The sequence below is a fragment of the Sciurus vulgaris genome (assembly GCF_902686455.1).
Source record: "Sciurus vulgaris genome assembly, chromosome: 9".
Classification (NCBI taxonomy): Eukaryota; Metazoa; Chordata; class Mammalia; order Rodentia; family Sciuridae; genus Sciurus; species Sciurus vulgaris.
In genome coordinates this window covers 143,877,532-143,897,864 of record NC_136469.1, presented here as the reverse complement: position 1 = coordinate 143,897,864, position 20,333 = coordinate 143,877,532, and the positions used below count along the sequence as shown (strand labels likewise).

The 20,333-nt window shown below is 64.4% G+C and overlaps 1 protein-coding gene across 6 annotated transcripts in view; it reads left to right on the top strand.

The window, feature by feature from the left end:
* DOK7 (docking protein 7) overlaps positions 1-20,333 on the top strand; it is a 36,416-nt gene that overhangs the window by 400 nt on the left and 15,683 nt on the right. For 2 of the 6 annotated variants that reach the window (XM_079154456.1, XM_079154455.1), the window contains exons 1-4: positions 5,432-5,587; positions 5,658-5,703; positions 12,292-12,522; positions 14,231-14,431. In XM_079154456.1, the coding sequence (XP_079010582.1) occupies positions 5,534-5,587; positions 5,658-5,703; positions 12,292-12,522; positions 14,231-14,431 (532 nt within the window). In that variant the 5' untranslated portion in view covers positions 5,432-5,533. Of the gene's footprint in view, positions 1-3,918; positions 4,223-5,431; positions 5,588-5,657; positions 5,704-12,291; positions 12,523-14,230; positions 14,432-20,333 lie in introns of those variants that run through there. The other 4 variants (XM_079154457.1, XM_079154460.1, XM_079154459.1 and 1 more) reach the window with 4 other exon arrangements.

Genomic DNA, 20,333 nt, shown 5'->3' with positions numbered 1-20,333 from the left:
AGGTGTCATGGTTGGTGGGCTGCTGCTGGTCCAGAGTTCCTGGCGCTGGCCCCTGACTCCAGCCAGGCAGGACACGGAGGCTTACCTAGTGGCGAGGTGGGCCCGAGACGGGGCGGGCAGGGGGCGGGGCAGTAGGGAAGGAACCAGGCTGTGGGCTGGGTCTGTCCTTGGTGTGAAACCCCCTGAGTGGGGGGCAGGATGTGAGGTGTGGTGCAGCAAGTCAGGGTGGGGTCCACGTGGCCAAGGCTGGGCTGAGGCCAGCAGTCGCCTGGGAACAGGACCAGAGGCCAGGGAGAGGCCAGCGTCTTGCCCCACACCCGTAGCCCTGGGAAGGGCAGCAGATGGTGCTGGGCTCAGTGCTCGACCTGGGCCAGTGCCCACTGGTGCCTGGCATTGCCTACCCTCCTGCGACAGGGGGGCTTCTCTCCAGGCTGCCACCAGGGTCCGCCTACCCCTCGGGGCTTCTGCCCACCCTGCCCTTCCTGTGCTGCAGCCCACCAGCCTGCTCCTGGGCCGGGCCTGCTTCTGTCCCCCAGCGCCGGGATGCAGGGGCCATCTTCTGTGTGCCTCCGCTGCTGTGCCCGGGGCCTCAGGAGGCTCCTGGTATGTCCGATGGAGCCCAGGGGCCTGCCAGGCACCGCAGCGCTGGCCCTGCCTTGGTAGGCCACAGCCAGAGCAGGAAGACAGGCTGGCCTGCTCCGGCAGCAGAGTCCAGCAGTAGCTGCTTGCTGGCCCTGACCTGCGCTGTGCCGCGGGCCATCCAGAGGTGGCGCTTGGCTCCTGCTTGCCTAGAGGGCCCACGGGGCCACAGCTGGCTGCAGAGGAAGTGAGGCAGGGGCCTCAGTGAGCTGGACATTCGCTGCCCTGGAAAGTCAGAGTCCGAGCAGAGGGAGGGTGCCGGCCCTGGGAGGGCCGCAGCGGGGCAGCCATGGGCCTGGGCCTCCTGTGCTGATGAACAGGTGCTGCTGCTGACCACCCCCCAACCTCGTGCTGGCCACGGTCCTGGTGCAGCCGCAATGCTCAGGGAGAGCGGCCCCCAGCACCGCACGGGGTCTGTCCTCCGGGGCTGCCTGCCTGGTGCTCCTGCCAGGCAGGAGCTGCTCTCCTGAGGTGCCTCATGTCAAGCCAGCGTTGCCCTGGAGCGGCCGAGTGGGGCTGCCGGCGACTGGCACCTCACCTCACCTCAGGCTCCCTCCACGCCTCCTGTGCGGGCTCTGCCTCGGACTGACCTGGGGCCAGTGCCACTGGCCTCTGTGCCCTTCTGTGTCCTTGGGGTTGCTGGGGAGCCCAGCAGGAGGTCAGAGGAGAGGGTGTGCTGGAGGTGTTTCCGGGCCCCTCGGCGTTGTGGGTTGGGCTGGGTCTCTGTCCCAAGGCCTGGACTCTGACTGAATTTGGAGGTGGAGTCTTTACACAAATGAGGTCACCAGTGTGGGTCCCGATCCAGGCCCATGGAGTCCTCCTAAGAAGAAGGGATCAGGACACAAACATATGGAGGGGACCATGTGACAAAGCAGGAAGGAGACGGCTATCTGCAGGCCAAGGCCATGGACTGCAGAGGGACCAGCTGAGCACCCGGAGCCCAGCCTCCAGGCCTGTGAGACTGTCCACTGCCCGCACGTCCTGGCAGTAGCTGCAGCAGGTGAGCACCCAGGCTGGCCGCGTCCCTGCTGAAGGCCATGCTGCTCCAGACCTTGTGGCCTCCTCCGGGGTCCTGGACCGGCCAGCCTTCAAGCCTGGCAGGGGTGCCCACTCCTCTTCCATGGCTACCCAGGGTCACCAAACTGTCCCTGTGGCCTTGCCTGACTACACCTTTGTGAAGAAGTCCCTGATGCTCCCACCACACGGGCAACTCACTGGGACCCTGGTGGACACAAGAGGCATCACTTTTTGCTCACTTTTGATTTACTTGTTTTGTTCAGGATTTTGCATTTGTGTTTTATGAGTGAGATTGACCTACAATCTTACATTCTTTGAGTGACTGTTACCATGGCTCATGTAATAAGTTTGAGAGATTCCTTTTCTAACCAGAATCCACTGGGCAATTCCGTCTGAGCCCGGGGTGACTGTCCTTTGGACACCAGAATGCACCTATGCAGTCTCCTGCCTGGTGTTTTCTTTACAGGACGATGGTAACTCCTGGTTCAGAGTTGGAGGGAGTCCTGGGACTATGACACTATTGAACAGTTTAGGCTGGGAATTTCTTGAGCCGGTTAAAGAAAGTGATATTTTTATGAATTTGTCTCGTTTTTCACATGTATTACATAAGGTTGTTCATAGTTGTCTTAGGCAGTTTTCTGTTGCTATTACTGATTCCCCGAGACCAGGTCATTATTTAATAACAGAGGTTTGTTAGCTCATGGTCCTGGCAGCAGCTCAGCAGCTGGCGAGGCCAGAGCCGCATCCCAGCCTGGCACACGGCCCCCAGTGAGACGGGCAAGCTGCCACAGTTCTCTTCTTTCTCTCCTGTGAAGTCATGGAGGCCATGTGGCCTGCGCTCAGGGCCTTGTCCAGCCTCCGTGTGGAGCTGTGCTCAGCTGGCTCCCTTGGCTTTGGACCTGTGGGTGCATCAGAGCGTGGGGGAGCCGCCCGCCTCCTGGTCGGGCGGGGGAGGAGGAGGGGCGGGGGTCCCACCCAAGAGACCCAGAGACCTGCCCCTGGGCCCCACCTCTTAGAGTCCCAAGGCGGCAGGGAAGCTGGAAGGTGAAAGAAGGGCCCCCTGAAGCAAAACCAGGCCCTGGCAGGGGAGGGGCAGCAGGGGAGGAGGGCAGCCCGAGGCACCAGGGAGTGAAATGGGCGGAATTATGCTCCACGTGTGTACCAAGCGACTGCAGTGATGCCCCACTCCCAACAGTGCCACAAGCTGGGGACCAGGACACAGTACATGGGCCTTGGGGACCATCCAGGCCTGGGCTGTGGCAGTTGCCATAACAGAAAACAGCAGGAGTGTGTCCTCGCACGGTTCCGGGGCTGGAGGCCCACATTCGGGGTGCGGTGTGGCTCCTCCTTGCCGTGTGCCCTGGAGGGAGGGAGCTCCCGCCTCCCTGTCAGCTCCGGAGGGCCAGGCTGTGGGCCAGGGTCCACTTGGGACCCCGCTGGCCTTCGGCACCCTCACACTCGTGCTGGGGCCAAAGCACGGACGGATGCGGTGAGGGGACACTGGTCACCCTTCATCTCCCAGGTGACCCGTGGAGAGTGGACAATGGCGTGGGGTGTCTCGCGGCCATCACGACCACCCACTCCCCACTGGCCAGACCTGTTCATGCAGCCTCTCCCAGCGGAGGGCAAGCGGACGGGTGAGTGGGCACGGCACCTGGTCAACCAAAACGCCCATGGTGCCACCTGTCCCTCGAGCCTCCTTGCATATGTGGAGCCACGGTGATTGTGGAAGACCCTCGAGCACACGCCGTCCGGGGCCCCCAGTGGTGACGTCAGCCCGGGGAGGCGCGGCTGCGCGGGGTGGAGGTGCCGGGGCTGGCGTGGGTCCATGCCACAGAGCCAACGAGGCGGCAGTGCCCCCGGCCATGGTCTCGGCTGCAGTGTGCCTGTCCCTGATGGCCAGCAGCAGCGCTGTGGCCATGAGCTCAGCAGCAGGGTGGCTACTCTAGGGTCCCCCCGGCGTGCGGGCTGGGTAGTCATCCTGTCTCAGTGTGACCCTGTCTTCTCGCTCTGCCCCTCCGGAAGCACCCAGTTCTCCAGCTTGCCCTCTGCTCCCACAAGGCCCGAGGCCGGCCAGCCTGTGCAGGGGCAGGAGGGCTTCACCACGTGCGCCACAGCCCTGGCAGCTCTGGGAGCCGAGGTGCCAACTGGGGCAGGAGCCAAGTCAGGGTCGTGTAGGCCAAACAGGGAAGGGAGCCAGCCTCTTCCTCCTCCGGGCAGGTAGCTCTCCCTGCGCAGCAGCCCCCGGCGGCCACAGAGCTGCCCTCGAGGCCACAGGAGTGGGGGAGGGGTGTCTGTCCCCATGGGTCTGCGTTCCCGGGGCCAGCGTGCAGCAGGTGCAGCGGCCAGGCGTGGCTGGGGCCTGGGCCAGGGCCAGTGCTTGGGAATGCAGCCCCTCCCTGCTGGGAAGAGCAAGTGCCAGGCGCCCAGGGCGGATGTGTCCGTGGCTACAGCCCCCGTCTGGCACCTGGCCCGCACGGCTGTCCTGGGCCAGCCCCTGGGGGCCTTCTGGGCAGGGAACGTGAATGGCGCTCTGTGGTCAGCAGCTGTTCCATGGAGGGCGCTGGTGACTGGGGGTGCACAGGCCATGGGGGTGCAGGGCTGCTGCCTGGGCCTACAACCCCTGCTTGCATGAGACCCCAGCAAGACCTCTGGCTGGCTCAGGACCAGCCCTATGCTCACCCGAGACCTGCCCTCTTAGATCCCAGGGGCAACGGGGAGGGGACACCAGGGCTGAGCCCGGCGCTAGGGTGGGCAGAAGCGGGTCCCTGCTGGCTGTGAGCCTGTTTCTTCTCCCCTGTGTGAGGCAGACAGAACCCAGTCTGCGGCCTGGATGGACGAGATGAAGACCCACGGGGTGGTAGGCCACTGTTCGTCCTCGCTCCTACCAGCACCCACCTCCAAGGACGGGGCCCGGCCTGCGCGTGCAGTCCGCGTCTGCTTGTGTGGGAGCGTCCCCTCCACTGCTGTTCCCTGGCTCCCTGCTGCTCCTGAAGTCCTTGGCTGTCTCATTGAGGGGGGGGGTCCCATGATGCAGACCTGCCAGGTCCCCAAAGAACTTGGGCTCCAGAAGAATCTGGGTGAGCATCAAGAGCTCAGGCTAGCCCCTGAGAGCTGCTGGCTGGACCACGGCAGCCTTTAGCAGGCCCAGCTCTTGGACAGGGATTGGGGGAGACCAGACCTGGAGACCGGGGCCAATGAAGTGGCAGAGTGTGTCCTGGTGCTGCTCCCCACCTGGCAGTTACCTGCCCCAGGAGCACACTGCCTGAAGCTCAGCTTGTGTGGGAATGAGTGATAAGGGACAGGGAACCAGAGAGCCCTGCACCCTCCCTACCACTGTCTGGCCAGAGCTCTCTGGGCGTGGGGGAGGCCTGGGGACTGGGGAGCGCCTGGGCCAAGGCGGCCAGTGCTCATCTGTCCTCAGGAGTTCTGGTGATGCCCTGGGTGGGGTAGGAGCAGGTACCAGAGGGGAAGCCAGAGCGGCTAAAGACAAGCTGAAACTGGGAGCAGGCTCCCTGAGTGCCGACTACCCCTTCTGTCGGGCAGGTCCCCCTGCTCTTGGAAGGGAAGCCCCCAGTCTGGGCTTGAGGCTGCCTCAGATGGCCGCAGGTGGCCACATGGCGGCAGGCAGGAACTGTGGGCAGCGGCCAGCAGGGTGGGGAAGCCGCCCGGGCCAGGCTCCACAGACTCCCACCTGGCAGCAGGGGCGCGACGGGGCGCCGCCTGCCGCCAGGTCCCTGGCCGCCCCGCCCGCGGCGCCGAGGCCCGCCCTCCTGGCCCAGCCCAGGCCCTCCCGAGCTATTTTGAAAGTGACCCTGGGCTCCGGCGCCCAGGGCGCAGGGAGAGGGCGCGGCGGGCGGCGGAACCATGACAGAAGATGACCGAGGCGGCGCTGGTGGAGGGCCAGGTCAAGCTGCGGGACGGCAAGAAGGTCGGGGCGTGGTGGGGGCGCGGGGCGGGGCGCGCGCGGGCGGTCGCTCACGCTGTCCTTGTCCCCGCAGTGGAAGAGTAGGTGGCTGGTGCTGCGCAAGCCGTCGCCGGTGGCAGGTGAGCGGGCGGCGGGCAGCGGGCGGCGGGCCCTGCGACCTCACCCCGGCCGGCGCCGCTGGCCCGAAATAGCCGAGTCGCGGTCCCTGAAACCCGGCCTGGCGGTAACTGGAGAGTGGTGCGCGGCGCGGCGGCCAGGAACCTGCTCCCGGGAGCCCGGTGGCCAGGAAGGCCGCGTCCCGGCCCAGGGCAGCCGGGGAACAGCCCGCGGCCTCCCTCGCTCGGCGCAGCGGTCCCTGCGCCTGGGACCTCGGCAGCGCCAGAGCAGGAGCCCCCAGGGCCCCTTCCCCGCCCCAGCGGGCAGGGCGGGCCAGGTGGAAGAGGGCTGCTGTGTCCCAGAGAAGTGGCGTTGACCTTGTTTGGGATGCACGGGCCTCGGGGCAGAGGGGTCCCACGCGCAGCGGCACCCGGGTGAGGCGGAGCCGGCAGGAGCCCGGTCCTGCCCTGGAGGCCCCGGGTCTGTGGGGTGTTGGGCGGGGCCTCGCGTGAGGCCAGCGTGTCTTCCAGGAGGCGGCATCGCTCCTCCCTGAACGCGAGTGTGTGCGTGGGGGGCCAGCTGGTTTTTGCGGACCCTGGATTCCTGCCTGGGCCTCAGCCCCCTTTCCAAGGGGCCCAGCTCTGTGGGCTGCTCATTCCTCAGTCCTTCAAGTGCAGACCTGGTCCTACCCCAGCGCTGCCCCAACCCTGCACTGTCCTCAGGAGCGCCAGCGTCTGGTGGAGGAGGTGGGGGTCTGGGGGAGTGAGGGCCCCCAGCAGACCAGGAGTGGAGGGCCATGGGGTGAAGGCCACGTGGGCAGGCATGAAGGCCTTGGCCAGCTGAGGCCAGGAGCTGGGGCCTGCTGGGGGGACAGGTGCTCCTGTGGCCGGGGCTGGCCAGTGCCTGTGCAGAGTACCCAGAGAGAAAGGAAGTCCTGTCCCAGGCGCCCTCCTGGAGGAGCATCCCTGGGGCACTGTCCGTGCCTCCTCAGACCACAGAGCTTCCCAGCAGGCAGGGCCGGCGGCATGGAAGGGGTACCTGGGGCTGAGGGTGCCTGGGGATCCCCAGCTCTCCCAGTGTGCACAGGCTGCCAGGCTGGGTTGGCAGTCATGTGCCCGGCAGTCAGGAAGCAGAAGGCCCCCGTGGCAGGATGGGAGGGAGCCTGGGGAAGAAGAGCTGTCCCCAGGGGACTGTGCAGCAGGCTGGGACAGGGTGGGAGGTGGTGTGCACCTCTCTGGTGGACCTTGGCCCTGCCCGCTGTCCTATTGTTCTGGAGCCTGGCTCTCAGACACTTTCTGCTCTGGTTTCTATGGCTGCCCTGATTCCCACCCCAGCTAGGTGTCCTGCTACAGATCCCAGCCCACTACACTCTTGTCCAGTCCTCAGTCCCCACTGGAGACTGGGGTCTCCCCACCCCAGCCAGGCCCCTTCCTCAGGGTCCCAGACTCCCCTGATCCTGGCGTGGCGGGAGAGGACGGCCAACCCTGCTTTCTGTCATAAGACATCCAGGGTCCTTCGTTTTTAGAATCGTGACATCCCTGTCAGAAAGGCCGTGAGCCATGGTTAGGGGCAGGAGGTGGGGTGGTGGCACAGGCCTCTGCACTGCAGCCCCTGGGTGCCTCTCCCTGAGGTGGCCCCCGTCATGGTGAGGCTTGTGGGCAGGAGAAAGGAAAATACCTCTTATCAGAGGTGCGTCCGGTGGTGCCCAGGGAGGGGTGGGCCCAGGAGGCAGCAGCACCAGGCCTGTGGCCACAGTTTTCCACAGACGATGAGGAGCTGGCTCCGGCCCTGCTGCCACTTAGCGTGCTGTGCTCCTCAAGGCCTGGACTGCATCCTGGCTCGGGGCTGTCCATCTCCTCTCTGGGCCTCTGGGAGGGGGATCTGATCCAGTCCTGGCTGGGGTCTCACTGAGACTGGGACTGGAGGGGCATAGCCTGCTGCCCGCTGGGCTGCCCCTGGGGTTCTGTCCTGCTTGGAAACTGAGTCCTGGAGCTGGCAGGGCCTTGGGGGCATTAAAGACTGGAAAGTTCAGGACCAGAAACCTGGAGGATCTGGCCCAAGACACGGGCCTGTGGAAGCAACCGGGCTGCCCAGGCTGCTGGAGCATCCACCTGCCTGTGGACTTGGCGCCATGTGTCCCGGGGCCCTGTTCTCAGTGCCTGGAGGGCTGGGTCCCCAGCTGGCCTCACACCCAGGCAGCCTGCCAGGGGCTGGGGCTTGGGCAGAGAGGTTGGGAAGGCCTGCCTGCAGGAGGGCACCCTGTCCACATAGCCTCGAACCCCTGCACAGGAACGAGCGACATTGGGCTGCCTGTGCAGCTCTGCTGGGGACCCCTAGCCTTGCTGACCAGTCCCTCCAGGAGTTGGGGTCTGTGGGCCCTGGGGGTCCTTCTGGAGTTGGTGCCTCTTGCTTTGCTTCTGCACTCTGCTTGCTTCCCTGTGGGGATGGGGTGACACCTCAGCCTCTGGCTAAGGACGGAGTGGGTGGTGGCTAGTCTTCCTTTCCCATGGCAATGACTCGGGATAGGGCCATACCCAGGGCCCGACTTCCTGCAAGCCCCATCTCAGGACAAGGACTTGGGTCTCCTGGGCCCCGCGCCTGCTCAGCTCCCGTGTGCTGTGCCCAGGAGAGCCGCACCCCTCCCCGCATCTTTGTCTCTGTCTAGCAGCTGGGACCAGCCCCTGCCTGGCCTACTCCCAGGTCTCAGGAGGGAGGATGGGGGCGAGGCTATGGGCTGAGGGCCTGCGTGCGGGGCCTGGCGCTGCTGCTACTGTCCATGCTCAGTGTGGTATGAGCTGCAGCGTGGGGTGGCTGCCGGGAATGCAGGCAGGGTGCTGTCTCCAGGGTCAGAGGGAGCGCAGGCCTGGGGCTGCCCTCATCCTGCCCCACATGTCCTGGGAGGCCCCAGCCAGTCTGCCAAGTCAGAGCCCCCGGCCCCGCCTGGCCTCTCCTTGGGCTCCTCCAGGGCGCTGCCTCAAGGTCACTATGACCTCTGGGAGCATGTCCGGCTGCTGCTGCCTTGCCACAGCCTCTAGCTGGCCACTGGTCCCTGTGCTTCTTCTCCATGGGAGGCCACGGCCTGCCTCTCCCTGCCCTCCCGGGCTCTTGGCCCTGGCTGCGAGGCTTCTGTGAGCTCATGACTCCCAGTTATTTTTACATCTCCAGACGCCTGTCCAGCTGCTGCCCCATGTCCAGTGGGTTTCTCTGCCTCTCTCATCCAGGAAAGACCTCCCCCCTGGCTCCTGGGAGCCTCCCCAGGCATCCCTTGCCACCCAGATCCACAGAGTCCCCTTGAATATTTGTGTCCTCCTCTCCTCTCATCCCAGAGGGCCTGTGGCCTCCTGCTCAGAGGGCAGGGGTGAGTGACATGGCCAGTGCTGTGGCTGGTGCAGGCCTCTCGCCCAGAAGGGCAGGAGCCTCCAAGGCTGCACTCACTTCATGCCCATCCTCCATACAGTGGCCACATAGGCTCAAAGACAAACCAGCCCAACCTCTGTGCTCAAAACCCTTTGGGACTCTCTGGGGCACAGGAATCTGACCCTGCTTCCTGCAGTGTAGAACACTCTGCTTCCCTGCCCTCATGTTGCCTGGTCCTGGGGTCCTCCAAGCCTTTGCATTGGTCGGTCCCTCTAATACAGTGTGTTCCCTGTGCACTGCTGAACTGGATCTTCAGTCGTTCCCTCCTGGGACAACCACCAGCCCACGCACACCCTTAGGTCCCCTGTTCCCTCCTCCTATGACACTTTGCTGATGGTTGCCTTGGTTGCTGGCTAGTCTGTCACTCCTGGGGCGACTGGGACACCTGCTGGCTGCAGCAGGCGCAGTGTGGGCAGGGCTGAGCCCACCTGAGGGGCTCTGGGGCCCAGTGGGCAGGGGTCTGCCATCAGCCTTGGGGGCCCACTCAGCCAGGCCCACTCAGCCTTCCTGTCTTTCTTCACTCTCAGCTTCTGCTGGGGGCCCGCCTGTTCCACCTGCCCAGGGCAGAAGTCATGGGACGTGAGGAGCACGGGCCCGGGGTCTGTCACTGGCCATCCAGCCTCGTGTCCTTTGGGCTTTCGTGCCATTACAGGCCTGGCCGTGGCGCTGCTGCTGGCTGCACTGTGTGCTCACTGAGGTGGGGAGGCTGGGGCCCCTGGTAGCAGGTGTGGGGCTGGGACCTGGGCAGCTGCACAGGGGGTTCAGTGGCCTGGGAGCCAGCAGGGGTGAGTATGGGCACAGGCATGACTGAGCATGTGAGTTTGTGTGTTTGCACATGTGCACACGAGTGAGCATTTGTGTGTGTAAGAGTGTGCAGGTGCGGGCATGCCCAGGTAGGCATGGGAGTGTGGTCCTTGGGGGCGTGAGAGCGTGTGTGCCGGCTGAGTGCGTGTGCCTTAAGCCGCCTCCTCATGACAGGCTCGAGTCCAGCAGGGCCAGCTCTGGTTCCTAGCTGTCACCTCCTTGCTGCTCCTCACCTGGAGGGCCTCCCGCCTGAGGCTGCACCTTCATGTTGTCAGCTCTGCCCAAAGCCTAGCCCCCAGTGCCCCAGGGACACACGGATGTTCAGCCCCACGCGCGTGCATCTGTGAGCATGAGTGCACACCAGTGTGGGCGACCCTAGCCTCAGCAGAGTGCCACTGAGCTGCAGGCTGGCGGAGTCTGACCAGGTGGGCGAGATCTGGGCAGTGTGGATGCCGTGTGCAGCCCATGGCCCATGTTGCCAGCTTAGATGTCCAGGGGAGGTGGACCTGCTAGCAGCCAGCAGTGTGGGCAAGTTCCACTCATGAGTGGGCAGATGCCCCTCTCCGGGCCAAGTCCATCACCACCCGTTTCTGTACACAGTTTTATTGAAGTGGCACCGGGACGCAGTCCCCGCTGCCTGAGGCGCGTCTCGAGTGGGGTGGTCCAGAGGAGGCTGAGCACCCATGGTGCCCGCAGCAGGAGCAGGTGGGCACCGCTCTGGCCTGTGACTAGGAGCGTGACTTCTTTTGGACAGAGGAGGAGCTGGTCTCGTGGCACCGTGCTGGCCAGCGGCACCCAAAGCAGCACCTGTCACCGGGCAACAAGTTCCTGCCTCTGTAACCTCCCTCTGTGCCCCTGTCTGTGTCCATGCTTGTCCCTTGACCTTTCATTTCTTGGTGCTCTGGTGCCCTGGCAGGGGAGGTTTCAATGGGAGCTTGCTGGTCGCTCCAGGCCGGGCTTCGTGGCCCCTCTTGCGGGCCTGCAGCTCCCCGGGCTGCACAGGGCAGGGGTATCTGTGGCTGGTGCTCCTCCTCAGACTCCTTTGCTCTTCTGTGGTCGTGAGCATCAAGTCCCAGCCATGGATTCTCAAGTGGGTGGCAGAAGCCCCACTGCCCACAGGCCCCTGTGCTCCTGCAGGGCCTCGTGGCACAGGGCCTGCCACTGGCCAGCGCTGTCCATGGCTCTTCTCCCACCAGGAGGGCACCTCTGAGTCGCCGAGACAGACACCTTGTAGCCTGCAAAGCCCAAACTCTCGCTCTGGGCTGGGACTCTGGTTCTGGTCCGAGGCACTGGGGTGGGAGGGAGGCAGAGCACAGGACTCTCCTGGGTCCTGCTACAGCTCCGTGCGCATCCCACGATGGGGCCTGGGATCTCGTGCGGTTTGCTGGGCCTGTTGGAAGAGCCGCGTCTGCTTGCCAGGGCTGAGCTCTCACTTCACCATCCTGGCCGGGACCCCCTCCCTCCCAATCTCTTGCAGGTGGACGAAGGTCTTGACTGCTTCAGTTTCATGTGGGATTCGGCGTTGTGCCACCCGTGAACGTATTTGGGTGTCTGCACTAGGTCCCCAGGCCTACACCCTCCTCCAAGACAGGGCACCTGGGGTCCTGGAGCTGCAGGGGGCCTGGGTAGGGGGGACCTGGTCAACAAGGCTGGCCACGGCGTGGAGCGGGTGGAGGCCAGGAGCCTGGTGCACCTCCTCCCATCTTGCCTCAGGGCAGGAGATTTGCCCAGGGCAACCCAGGGGCACAGGCAATACCGTGCTGCTGAAGCTGCCCCTGGGGCTGAGTGGGTAGCAGTGTTCAGTGACCATGTCCATGGGAACAGGAGCTTGGGATGAAGACCTGAGGCTTCTGGAGGGGCTGGGAGGTGAGACTTAGGCTTGTCCCTGCAGCCAGGGGGCAGAGGGGCCTGCCACGCTCCATGAGTGGGACCAAGGCCTAGTACACCCCTCTTCCTCCCCAGCCTGGGAGCCAGGAGAACAGGAGGAGGTGAAGCAGGTCTTGCTGTGTCAGGCCCGAGGGTGCAGCACAGGCCACAGGGTGGGTGGGAGGCCTGAGCTGCTGGGCAGGCACTGTGCCCGCTCACCTGACCACGGACCATAGCTTCTGCAGCCTGAATGTGGCCAGGGTGGGCTCGCCTGCCTGGGCAGAGTGGACACCCTGCTGGAGTCCAGGCCCAGCCACAGGGTAGTCAGGTGGCTGGTGGGTCATCCAGGTTGTGCACACATCCCACTTTGCACACAAGACAGGGTGGACGAGTGGCTTTCTTGGGTCACAGCTGGGGCTCCAGTCTCTCTCCAGCCATGTCCTCCCAGAGGGTGCTGGGGAGGGGGCAGTGGGCAGTATCTGGCATCCTGGTGGATGCAGCACAGCCTCCTGCCTTCTGTGCAGATTGCCTGCTCATGCTGGCCTACAAGGACAAGTCTGACCGTGCCAAGGGCCTCCGGGAGCGCAGCAGCCTGACCCTGGAGGACATCTGTGGCCTGGAGCCTGGCCTGCCCTATGAAGGTCTGGTCCACACACTGGCCATCGTCTGCCTGTCCCAGGCTGTCATGCTGGGCTTCGACAGCCGCCAGGCCATGTGTGCCTGGGATGCCCGCATCCGCTATGCGCTCGGCGAGGGTGAGTCCCTGGGGCAGAGGCCTGGGTGAGGGCCTCCCTGGTGGTCTTGGGGCCCCTCTCCCATGTGGACCACAGAGGCAGGTGAGACCCCAGAGCCTCACAGAAATGAAGAGAAGGTAGTGGACACTCCAGATGGTGACCTGCTGGGCCCTGGACTCCGTGCTCCAGATGAGTGGTCAGGGCGAGTGGGACCCTGCCTGGGGTGTTCAGACGAAGGATTGGGGCGGGGTTCTCTGGGCCGTGGGGCTTGGAAGCCCTAGCTCAGCCCTATTAGTTAAAACGGGCCCGGAGCCCAAGCTGCTACCCATCTATCTCCCAAGTTCCCGCCGTGGCTTCCACATGGGCCATGGGACCTGGGCCGTGCAGAGCCAGCAGCCACTGAGAAAGAGTCAGGGCCAGAATGCCTGGACAGGGAGGAGGTAGCGGCTGAGTGGCCAGTGGACAGGCAGGGAGCTCTGTGTGCCAGAGGCAGTAGCTGCCCACAGAGGTGTTCACAGAGCCCGGCCGCCACACAGCGTGAAGGGGTGCGGAGGCCCGAGCTGGGGCCCACTGCCAGGCAGAGGATGGCATGGCTGGGACTCAGCCAGAATGAGGCCCAAGCCTCGGGTACTGGAGGTATGAGTGGTAAGAACAACAGGGTCTCATGCTGTGTTTTCTAAAACATTAAAATGGGTGCCTCCGATCCAGGATGAGCCAACTGTGGGGATGGTCGGTGATGGCAGGCTCTGGCCTGAGCCTGACCTGAGGTTCTTCCTGGGCTCTCTCTGTTTTTAAAATGCCATATGGAGCATCATGGCCCACCTGCTGAGCTAATTGGTTCAGGAGTGGGCTGCTTCCCTCCCTGACCTGAGGGATCAGAGAATGGGGGGTAGGAAGGACGAGCCCTGCCTTTCCAGAACGTTCTCCAGTGAGGTTCTGGCTTGGCTATGCTGGAGCCCATTTATCTGGGTGGGGTAGTGGGGTGGATTCAGGGAGGATGGCCACGGCCACAGCCTGGAGATGCCGGGGACCCTGTGACCGCAGGGGTAGCGATGGAGTGGGCTGGGGCAGGGGTGGGCACGGCAGGCAGGGGGCCATGCACTGAGGGCATAGTCTACCTCCCGAGGTGGGGTGACCTGGGGAGAGATGGAGGCAGGGAAGTGCTCACGGCCATCCTCCACTAAGGGGCTTTCAGGGGAAGGGGCCCAGCCGAGGTAGTGGGAGTCCAGAGCACCCAGCTACCCCCAAGGGGAGCAGGGGAGCCACCGTCCAGAGAGAGGCGTGTCCACAGCCTCCTGAGCACCCTGTAGCCAAGCTGATCTCCGGCACAGGCTGTGCTCAGACGGGGCCCCGCCTTCCACACGCCGAGCCTCGGTTCCCCGTCCATGGAAGGAGCTCCCAGGCTGCCAGGGTGGGCAGGTGCTCTGTGCAGCCCTGACCCAATGCTGACCAGCCCTTGTCCTCCACTGGAGCCCCCTGAGGCCCTGTCTGTGTGGCTGGGCTGGGAGCGGGTGGTCCAAGATCTGATCCCTCAGAGAGCCCCCTCTCCCAGGCAGTCCTGAGGGATGGGAGGGGAGGTGGGGGCCGTGGCAGGCAGCATCCCCACCCCAGCACAGGTGGCCATGTGGCCCACTGGCCAGGCGAGCAGCTGCCAGGGCCTCCCCAGCCCAAGCCTGGGGCCACTTGCCCTGCCTGTCGCGGGTGATGAGCTTCACCCCTGCCACCCCAGTGCACAGGTTCCATGTGACGGTGGCTCCCGGCACCAAGCTGGAGAGTGGCCCGGCCACCCTCCACCTCTGCAACGACATCCTGGTCCTGGCCAGGGACATCCCTCCGGCCGTCACGGGGCAGTGGAAGCTGTCCGACCTCCGGCGCTACGGGGCCGTGCCCAGCGGGTTCATCTTCGAAGGCGGGACCAGGTGTGGCTACTGTGAGTATGCCGGCCGTGTGGGCCGCTGACCCTCCGGAGCCGCGGGAGGCACCTGCACGCTGTGGGCAGCACTGGGGGCACCTGGCCGGGGCTGCTCCCTCTTCCTGGGGCTGCCCGGGAGTGGGAGCAGAGGTCCTCAGTGTCTCCAGAGCGAGGCCCAGCGCCACAGCCGTTCCTGACCTGTGTGGGGGTCACCAAGCATCAGTGCCTCCTGCTCAGGTGGAATGAAAAGCAGACAAAAAGAATAGGCGCGTTTTTGAGGGCCAGTGAGCCCCCGTGGGGCCGACGTGAGGACACACCAGCCTCTGGCCCTGGGCCACTCAGAGCTGCCCTCTGCCTTGGACAGCCCAGTTGTGGGAAGGGCCAGGCCTGGGCCCTGGGGGTGTGAGGCCTGGGACACCTGGGCCCAGATTCTCGCCAAGTGACTGTCCAGGAGGGAAGTGAGGCCAGTGTCCAGCTGCCAGGCCTGGGAGCCGGTGGGTTGTGGGTGCTGCGGAGAGCCCAAGGTACCCACTGGGTGCTGCAGGGACAGGGCCGAGGTGGGCAGTCATGTTGGCACCTGTGGCCCCGCAGCCCTGCAGGAGCCCTGCAGGAGCCCCTCTCCAGAGGGGCTGCTGGTCTGCGCTGGCTGTTGTGAGGCGTGGCCCCAGGACTCGGCCTCCCGTGGGGCCTAGGTGACCGCCGTCAGTGTTCCGTCGGAGGAGCAGGCCTGCTGGCGCCCCATGTGGCGCCTGCCTGTGCCTCCCAGGGCCCGAGTGTCACCCTCTGGGGTGGAGGAGGGGCTGGAGGCTGCCAGCCACCAGCCAGGACTTCGGAAGCCTCTTTGCAAGGGCCTTGACCGAGGCTGTGTGGGGAGCAGGTTGGCGTGAGGCGTGGGTGGAAGGGCTTTGCCCTCCCCTGCTGCTTCTCAGGCTCTGCATACCCGGCTGGGTCCTGGGCTGGTTCACCAGGCCACAGGCTGTGGGCAGAGCAAATGCAGGTGTGAATGCAGGCGGTGCTGGGTGCTGCCCGTTTGGGCCCTGTGTGAGGCAGAAGGCTGGGGGTAGGAGGTGAGTACAAGCCCGTTTGGATTCCGGGGTCTCGGGTGGAAGCCAGTCCTGCGGGGCCTTTGAGGCCCCACAAGTCATGACCCACAAAGGTGTTTGGCAGAGAGGTGGGTGAGGCGGTGGGGGGAGGGAGCAGCTGGTGAGCCGGGGCTGGGGGCAGTGCGATGTGGCCCTGTCGTGAGTATGGCCAGCTCCCATGCCAGCTCTGGTTTGGAGGGAGGGGCCGGCTGGCAGGGGAGATGGACGTGCCGATCCTCTGCTGAGCAGCGCCTGGCCTCAGGAGCAGGGGACTCGGGCAAACCTATGGCTGGGTGGTGGGTGGGGTGCTGGTTCTCCCACTCAGGATGACAAGCGTTGCAGGCCACAGCTGCTCGGCCTCCTCTCCTTGACTTGGGGCTTCCTGGAGCTGCTCCCAGCTTCTGAGAAGGGAGACAGTGTCCTTGCTTCTCTTCAGTGGAGTTCCCAGGCACAGGCTGCCCATGGTCAGGGGTGGTGCTGGTGAGGTCACCCTCCCACGCAGGCACAGGGGACCTGTGTCCTTGGAGACCTGTTTATTTTGCCTGGACAGAAGGAAGTAGGGCTCAGTGGGCAATTTTCCTCTGGGCCTCAGAATCGGGACGCCCATCTCTTGGTGTGGTGGGCTCCTTCCTGCTCTAACTCACCCACAAGGAGCAGCCGCTGTCCTGGGAGGACAGAGGCCTGGTGTGTGCTGCTGTGTTCCCTGGGTGCCCAGAAAGCCAGGGTGAACTCTGAGGGAGCATCACTCCTACACAAGGCCCTGGGTGAGCTCCAGCTGCAGGGATCTGCTGCCACTGTGGTACTTGGTGCCAGGGAGTTGGGCCCGGCTTGGACACCCTTGAGATTCTGTCTCCCTCCAGTGCCAAGCCTTGCTCAGACCTATGGTCGCTGACTGCTGAATGCTGGAGCGAGCAGCTCACCAGCTGGTGGCTCTGAGGGCAGGCTGAGGGCCTGGCTGTGCTGGCCAGCCCCCATCCCTGCAAGTCTGCTGACTCCTTTCTCCTACCTGGACAGGCTTGGTGACAGCTCTGGCAGGTGGGGTTGGGTTTAGCCGGTCATAAAGCCCCTCAGCCCAACCCTGACATCTATGCAACATGGGGTGCTGGTGGCAGCTGAGGGTCGGTCACCTGCCACCCGTGGGCAGACCTAGGCTCTCCTGAAGTCCAGATGAGGGTGGTACCTGGGCAGTGCTACTGAGTCCTGGGGCTGCTGTAGCACACTCAACGGCTTAAAGCAAAATTGTGGCCAGAACAACCTGGCTTTTGTCTTCTCTGTCTCCTACAAGGACACTGTCACTGGGTTTATGGCTCTCCTGGATGACCCAGGATGATCTCCTCTCAAGATCCTTACCTTAATGACATCTGCAAAGACCCTTTCACATCTTTCAGGGGCCGCCAGTCAGCCACGATGTTTCTAGAAATCGGACCATCTTGTCTGTGTCCCTGGAGAACAGAGAGTGGGGGAGGAGGGAGGAAGAGTCATCAGAAAGTTCTGGAAGAACTTGGGGGTTTATAATTAATCCTCTTCCTCTTCTGGTCCCAGCCTGGCCCTGTGCCCGTCCAGAAACATGCCCTCTGATCCCCACCCCAGACAGCAGTTCGGAGGGCAGAGGGGACCCTGACCCTGAGGCTGCTCTTTTCCCACTGCACGTGTCTATCTGTTCCATGGGACTGGGGTGCCCTGGTGGTGGGAGGTTCCTGGCCACTCCCCTGGGACAGGCTTAGTGGTGGGCAGCAGAGAGGTGGCCCCCCCAGGGAGGTGCACCAGTGGGGGAAGGGCTTGGGAGGAGGGGACCTGCGAGCCAGGTGCTGGCGGGGGGAGAGGTTTCTGCAGAGGCCCAGCTCAGGAGCCCTGCTCCTGGTCTGCGCACCCCGGGAGTGCTGCGAGCGCCTCTCAACACCACGGGAGCCCCGCCCAGCCAGTCAGCGCCATCCTTGGATGCGATGTTCAGAATCCACCCACCAGGGCAGATCCCAGGCTGTTCCGAGCCCACTGTCAGAGACACCTTGGTGACCGCCCCTTGGGGACGCCACCCTGACACTCCTCGCCACCTGACTCCTCCTTAGAGGGTCCCCTGATGAGTTCTCTGGCATGGGACAGGGAGTACCTTTAAGAGGACATTTGATCCATTTCCATTTCTAAGTATTGACCCGGTGCCAAGCACCATGTTGCTAGGGTTACCGTCACTTGGGGGTTTGTGGCCCCTTTGGTGGCAGGTTATAAGGATATGATCTGGGCCCTGTGGCCACATGGGACTCTGACATAAAGCACATCTTCGTGGTCTCCATGGGCAGTGCAGGAAAAAGGTAGCCTGGAGGATGGGTGGCTGGCTGCGGCGGGCCCTGCACGGGCCGAATCTGGTGGTGCTGAGGAGTGGCACCAGCAGGTCTGCTCAGGACGCTCGCTGTGGCCCCAGGGCGCAGACAGGTCTGGAGGAAGAGGTTGGGGGCCAGGGAGGCTCTGGTTGAGGTCCAGAGCGAACAGGTGAGGCTGACCCCAGCAGCAGCTGTTGGGGCGTGACGGCCTCATGGGTTCCAGGAACGCTAACCAGGCGGTGACGGACAGGGAGAGGGCGGGTGGAGGGGACGGGCCCTTGCTGAAGTGTGGGTCCAGGATGGGGGCCGGGGGAGGACGATGTGTTCCCGTGGGACCCCCGCCCAATTCTGGTGCTTTGCTCCTGGGTGGGGGACAGGAGTGCTGTGCAAACACCCCATACGAAGCCCTGTCCCCTGTCTCCTTGGACTTGGCAGTGGAATGACACTTAACTGTGGCTCTTTGTGTAGACCCCTGCAGTTTTGTAGAGTAGACCCTGGTTTAGTCGCCCCTGCTGACTCAGGGCCCCTGGGTCTGGACCCCTGTGTTGTCTCCATGTGTGACTTCCCTGCTGCTCAAGTCTCTACCAGGCCTGTGCCTGCCAGGAACTTCCTCCCTTAGCAGACATGCTGTGGGCCTGTCAGTGTCCAGGGAGGTCTTCAGAGCTGCTGTCCTACAGGGCGGGAGCCCAGGCCGGCCAGGGCCAGCCTCCTGGGGCCATCCCCACTGCGCAGACGAGAACACTAAGGCTAGGGCCGCAGTGGAGGGTGCAGGGGTGCTGGCTGACATGGCCGGGCCGTGGCTGCCCCAGGTCTCTGGGATTGCCCTGGAGGCTGGCCCTGGGCCCAAGGAGGGGCTGCAGCTACTGCCCCTTCCCCAGAGTGGCTCCTGTCTGTGGTGAGCCTGTGCTGGCAGGGGAAGCCAGCCCCTCCTGTCCCTCTCGAGGAACAAAAGGCCCTGTTGGGCAGAGTGGGCAGCAGGCCGGGGCTCCTTGGAGCAGGACCAGCTGCTGGCAGTGCGGACACCTGCCAGCTGTCAGTGGCCTTCCCTGGGGCCGGTTGCTGCAGTCTGTTTGCTCTGGGTGGCAGGCAGCCTGAGGAGCAGGCGAAGTGCCTCCCTGCCCTCCGGAGAGGGGCGTGTGTATCTCCCAGTGTGGGGAATCGGGCGCTGGATTTGCATCCGTTGCATCGGCTTCCGTGCTGTCCTGCAACTGATCTGAAAATCCACCGGCTCTCTGGCCTCTCCGAGCTTCACCGTGCCTCTGTCGTGGGTCCTGCAGGGAATGAGCTGTGCCCACAAAGTGCCGCAGGGTCCTAGCCTTACGCTGTGCGGCAAACCCTCCGGCCAGCCACCCTGGGCAGGAATCGAGTCCACTCGGCCCCTGGGCTGCTCGCACTGCAGAGCCACCTTGCAGCTTCCTGGGATTCTGGAGTGGCCCTCGGCGGCCTCTGGCTGAGGGGGTCTGAGCCCCTGCAGCACTCCCACAGCATGGTGGGGCAGGCCCACGGCCTCCGTCCCACTGCAGAGCAGCACCCACCCCTGGCCCAGGGCAGCACCCTAGTCAGAGGGTCCACAGAGGCCTGGAGAGGGGCAGCATGGACTAGGAAATAGGCATGTGAGGCAGGTGGAGAAGGGGCCACTGAGGAGGGGTCTAGCTGGACCCTGCAGGATGAGCAGGGCATCCCTGGGTGGACAGGGACATTGTGAAGAGCCCAGCTCAGGGATGAAGCCGGGCAGCATGGCTGTGTCTTTGGCTGGCACTCCCAGGCTGTGCTAGGAAATAGGCACGTGAGAAGGAGTCACTGTTCCTGTGGGTGTGAGGATGTGCTGGCACTCAGAGGGGACACCCAGCCTTTGTCAATATAGGGTGGCCATTACTACATGTTCTCTGAGGACTGGGACAGGGTGCGTGCCAGCCAGGCTCCTGAGGCCCTGGAGCCTGATCTGCAGCAGAGAGCGCCGGGCTCCCTGGGTGCCCTCCTGGGGAGGAGAGTCTTGACGTGCAGCTGTGGCTTTCTGCTCGGTGTCTCTGGGTCTCTCCTCACTCCGTCTGGCTTCCGCGTTCTTCGCTGTGTGGTGCAGACTCAGTGGCTGCTCCACGGCTGCAGTGATTCTGCTGGCCAGGGCTCTGGGCAGGGCTCTGCAGCACTGGTGTCCCTGGGTCACTTGGGCGGTGGCGTCTGGCTGCTGGTGGCTGGAAGGCCAGGGTGACTGTGGGCTGGCTCAGCTCCCTAGAGGGGCTGCCCCTCCAACACTAGCCTGAGCTACTCCGCAGGGCAGCTGGTTCCAAGAGGCAAGAGGAAGTCACTGGCCTCCGTAAGGCCTCAGCCCAGAACTGGAAGAATGTCACCCAGGGCTGGCAGACTGCGGGGCGGGGGCACGGCCTGGCCTCTCGGGATGGGCAGCTGTCGTGGACAGGGGCGGAGGAAGTCAGTGGCCACAGGTGTACAAAGTTGACATCAAGGCCAGGCTCCATCCTGCCTCCCTTGTGATAACCCAGCAAGTGAAGGGCAGAGGCTGCTCCC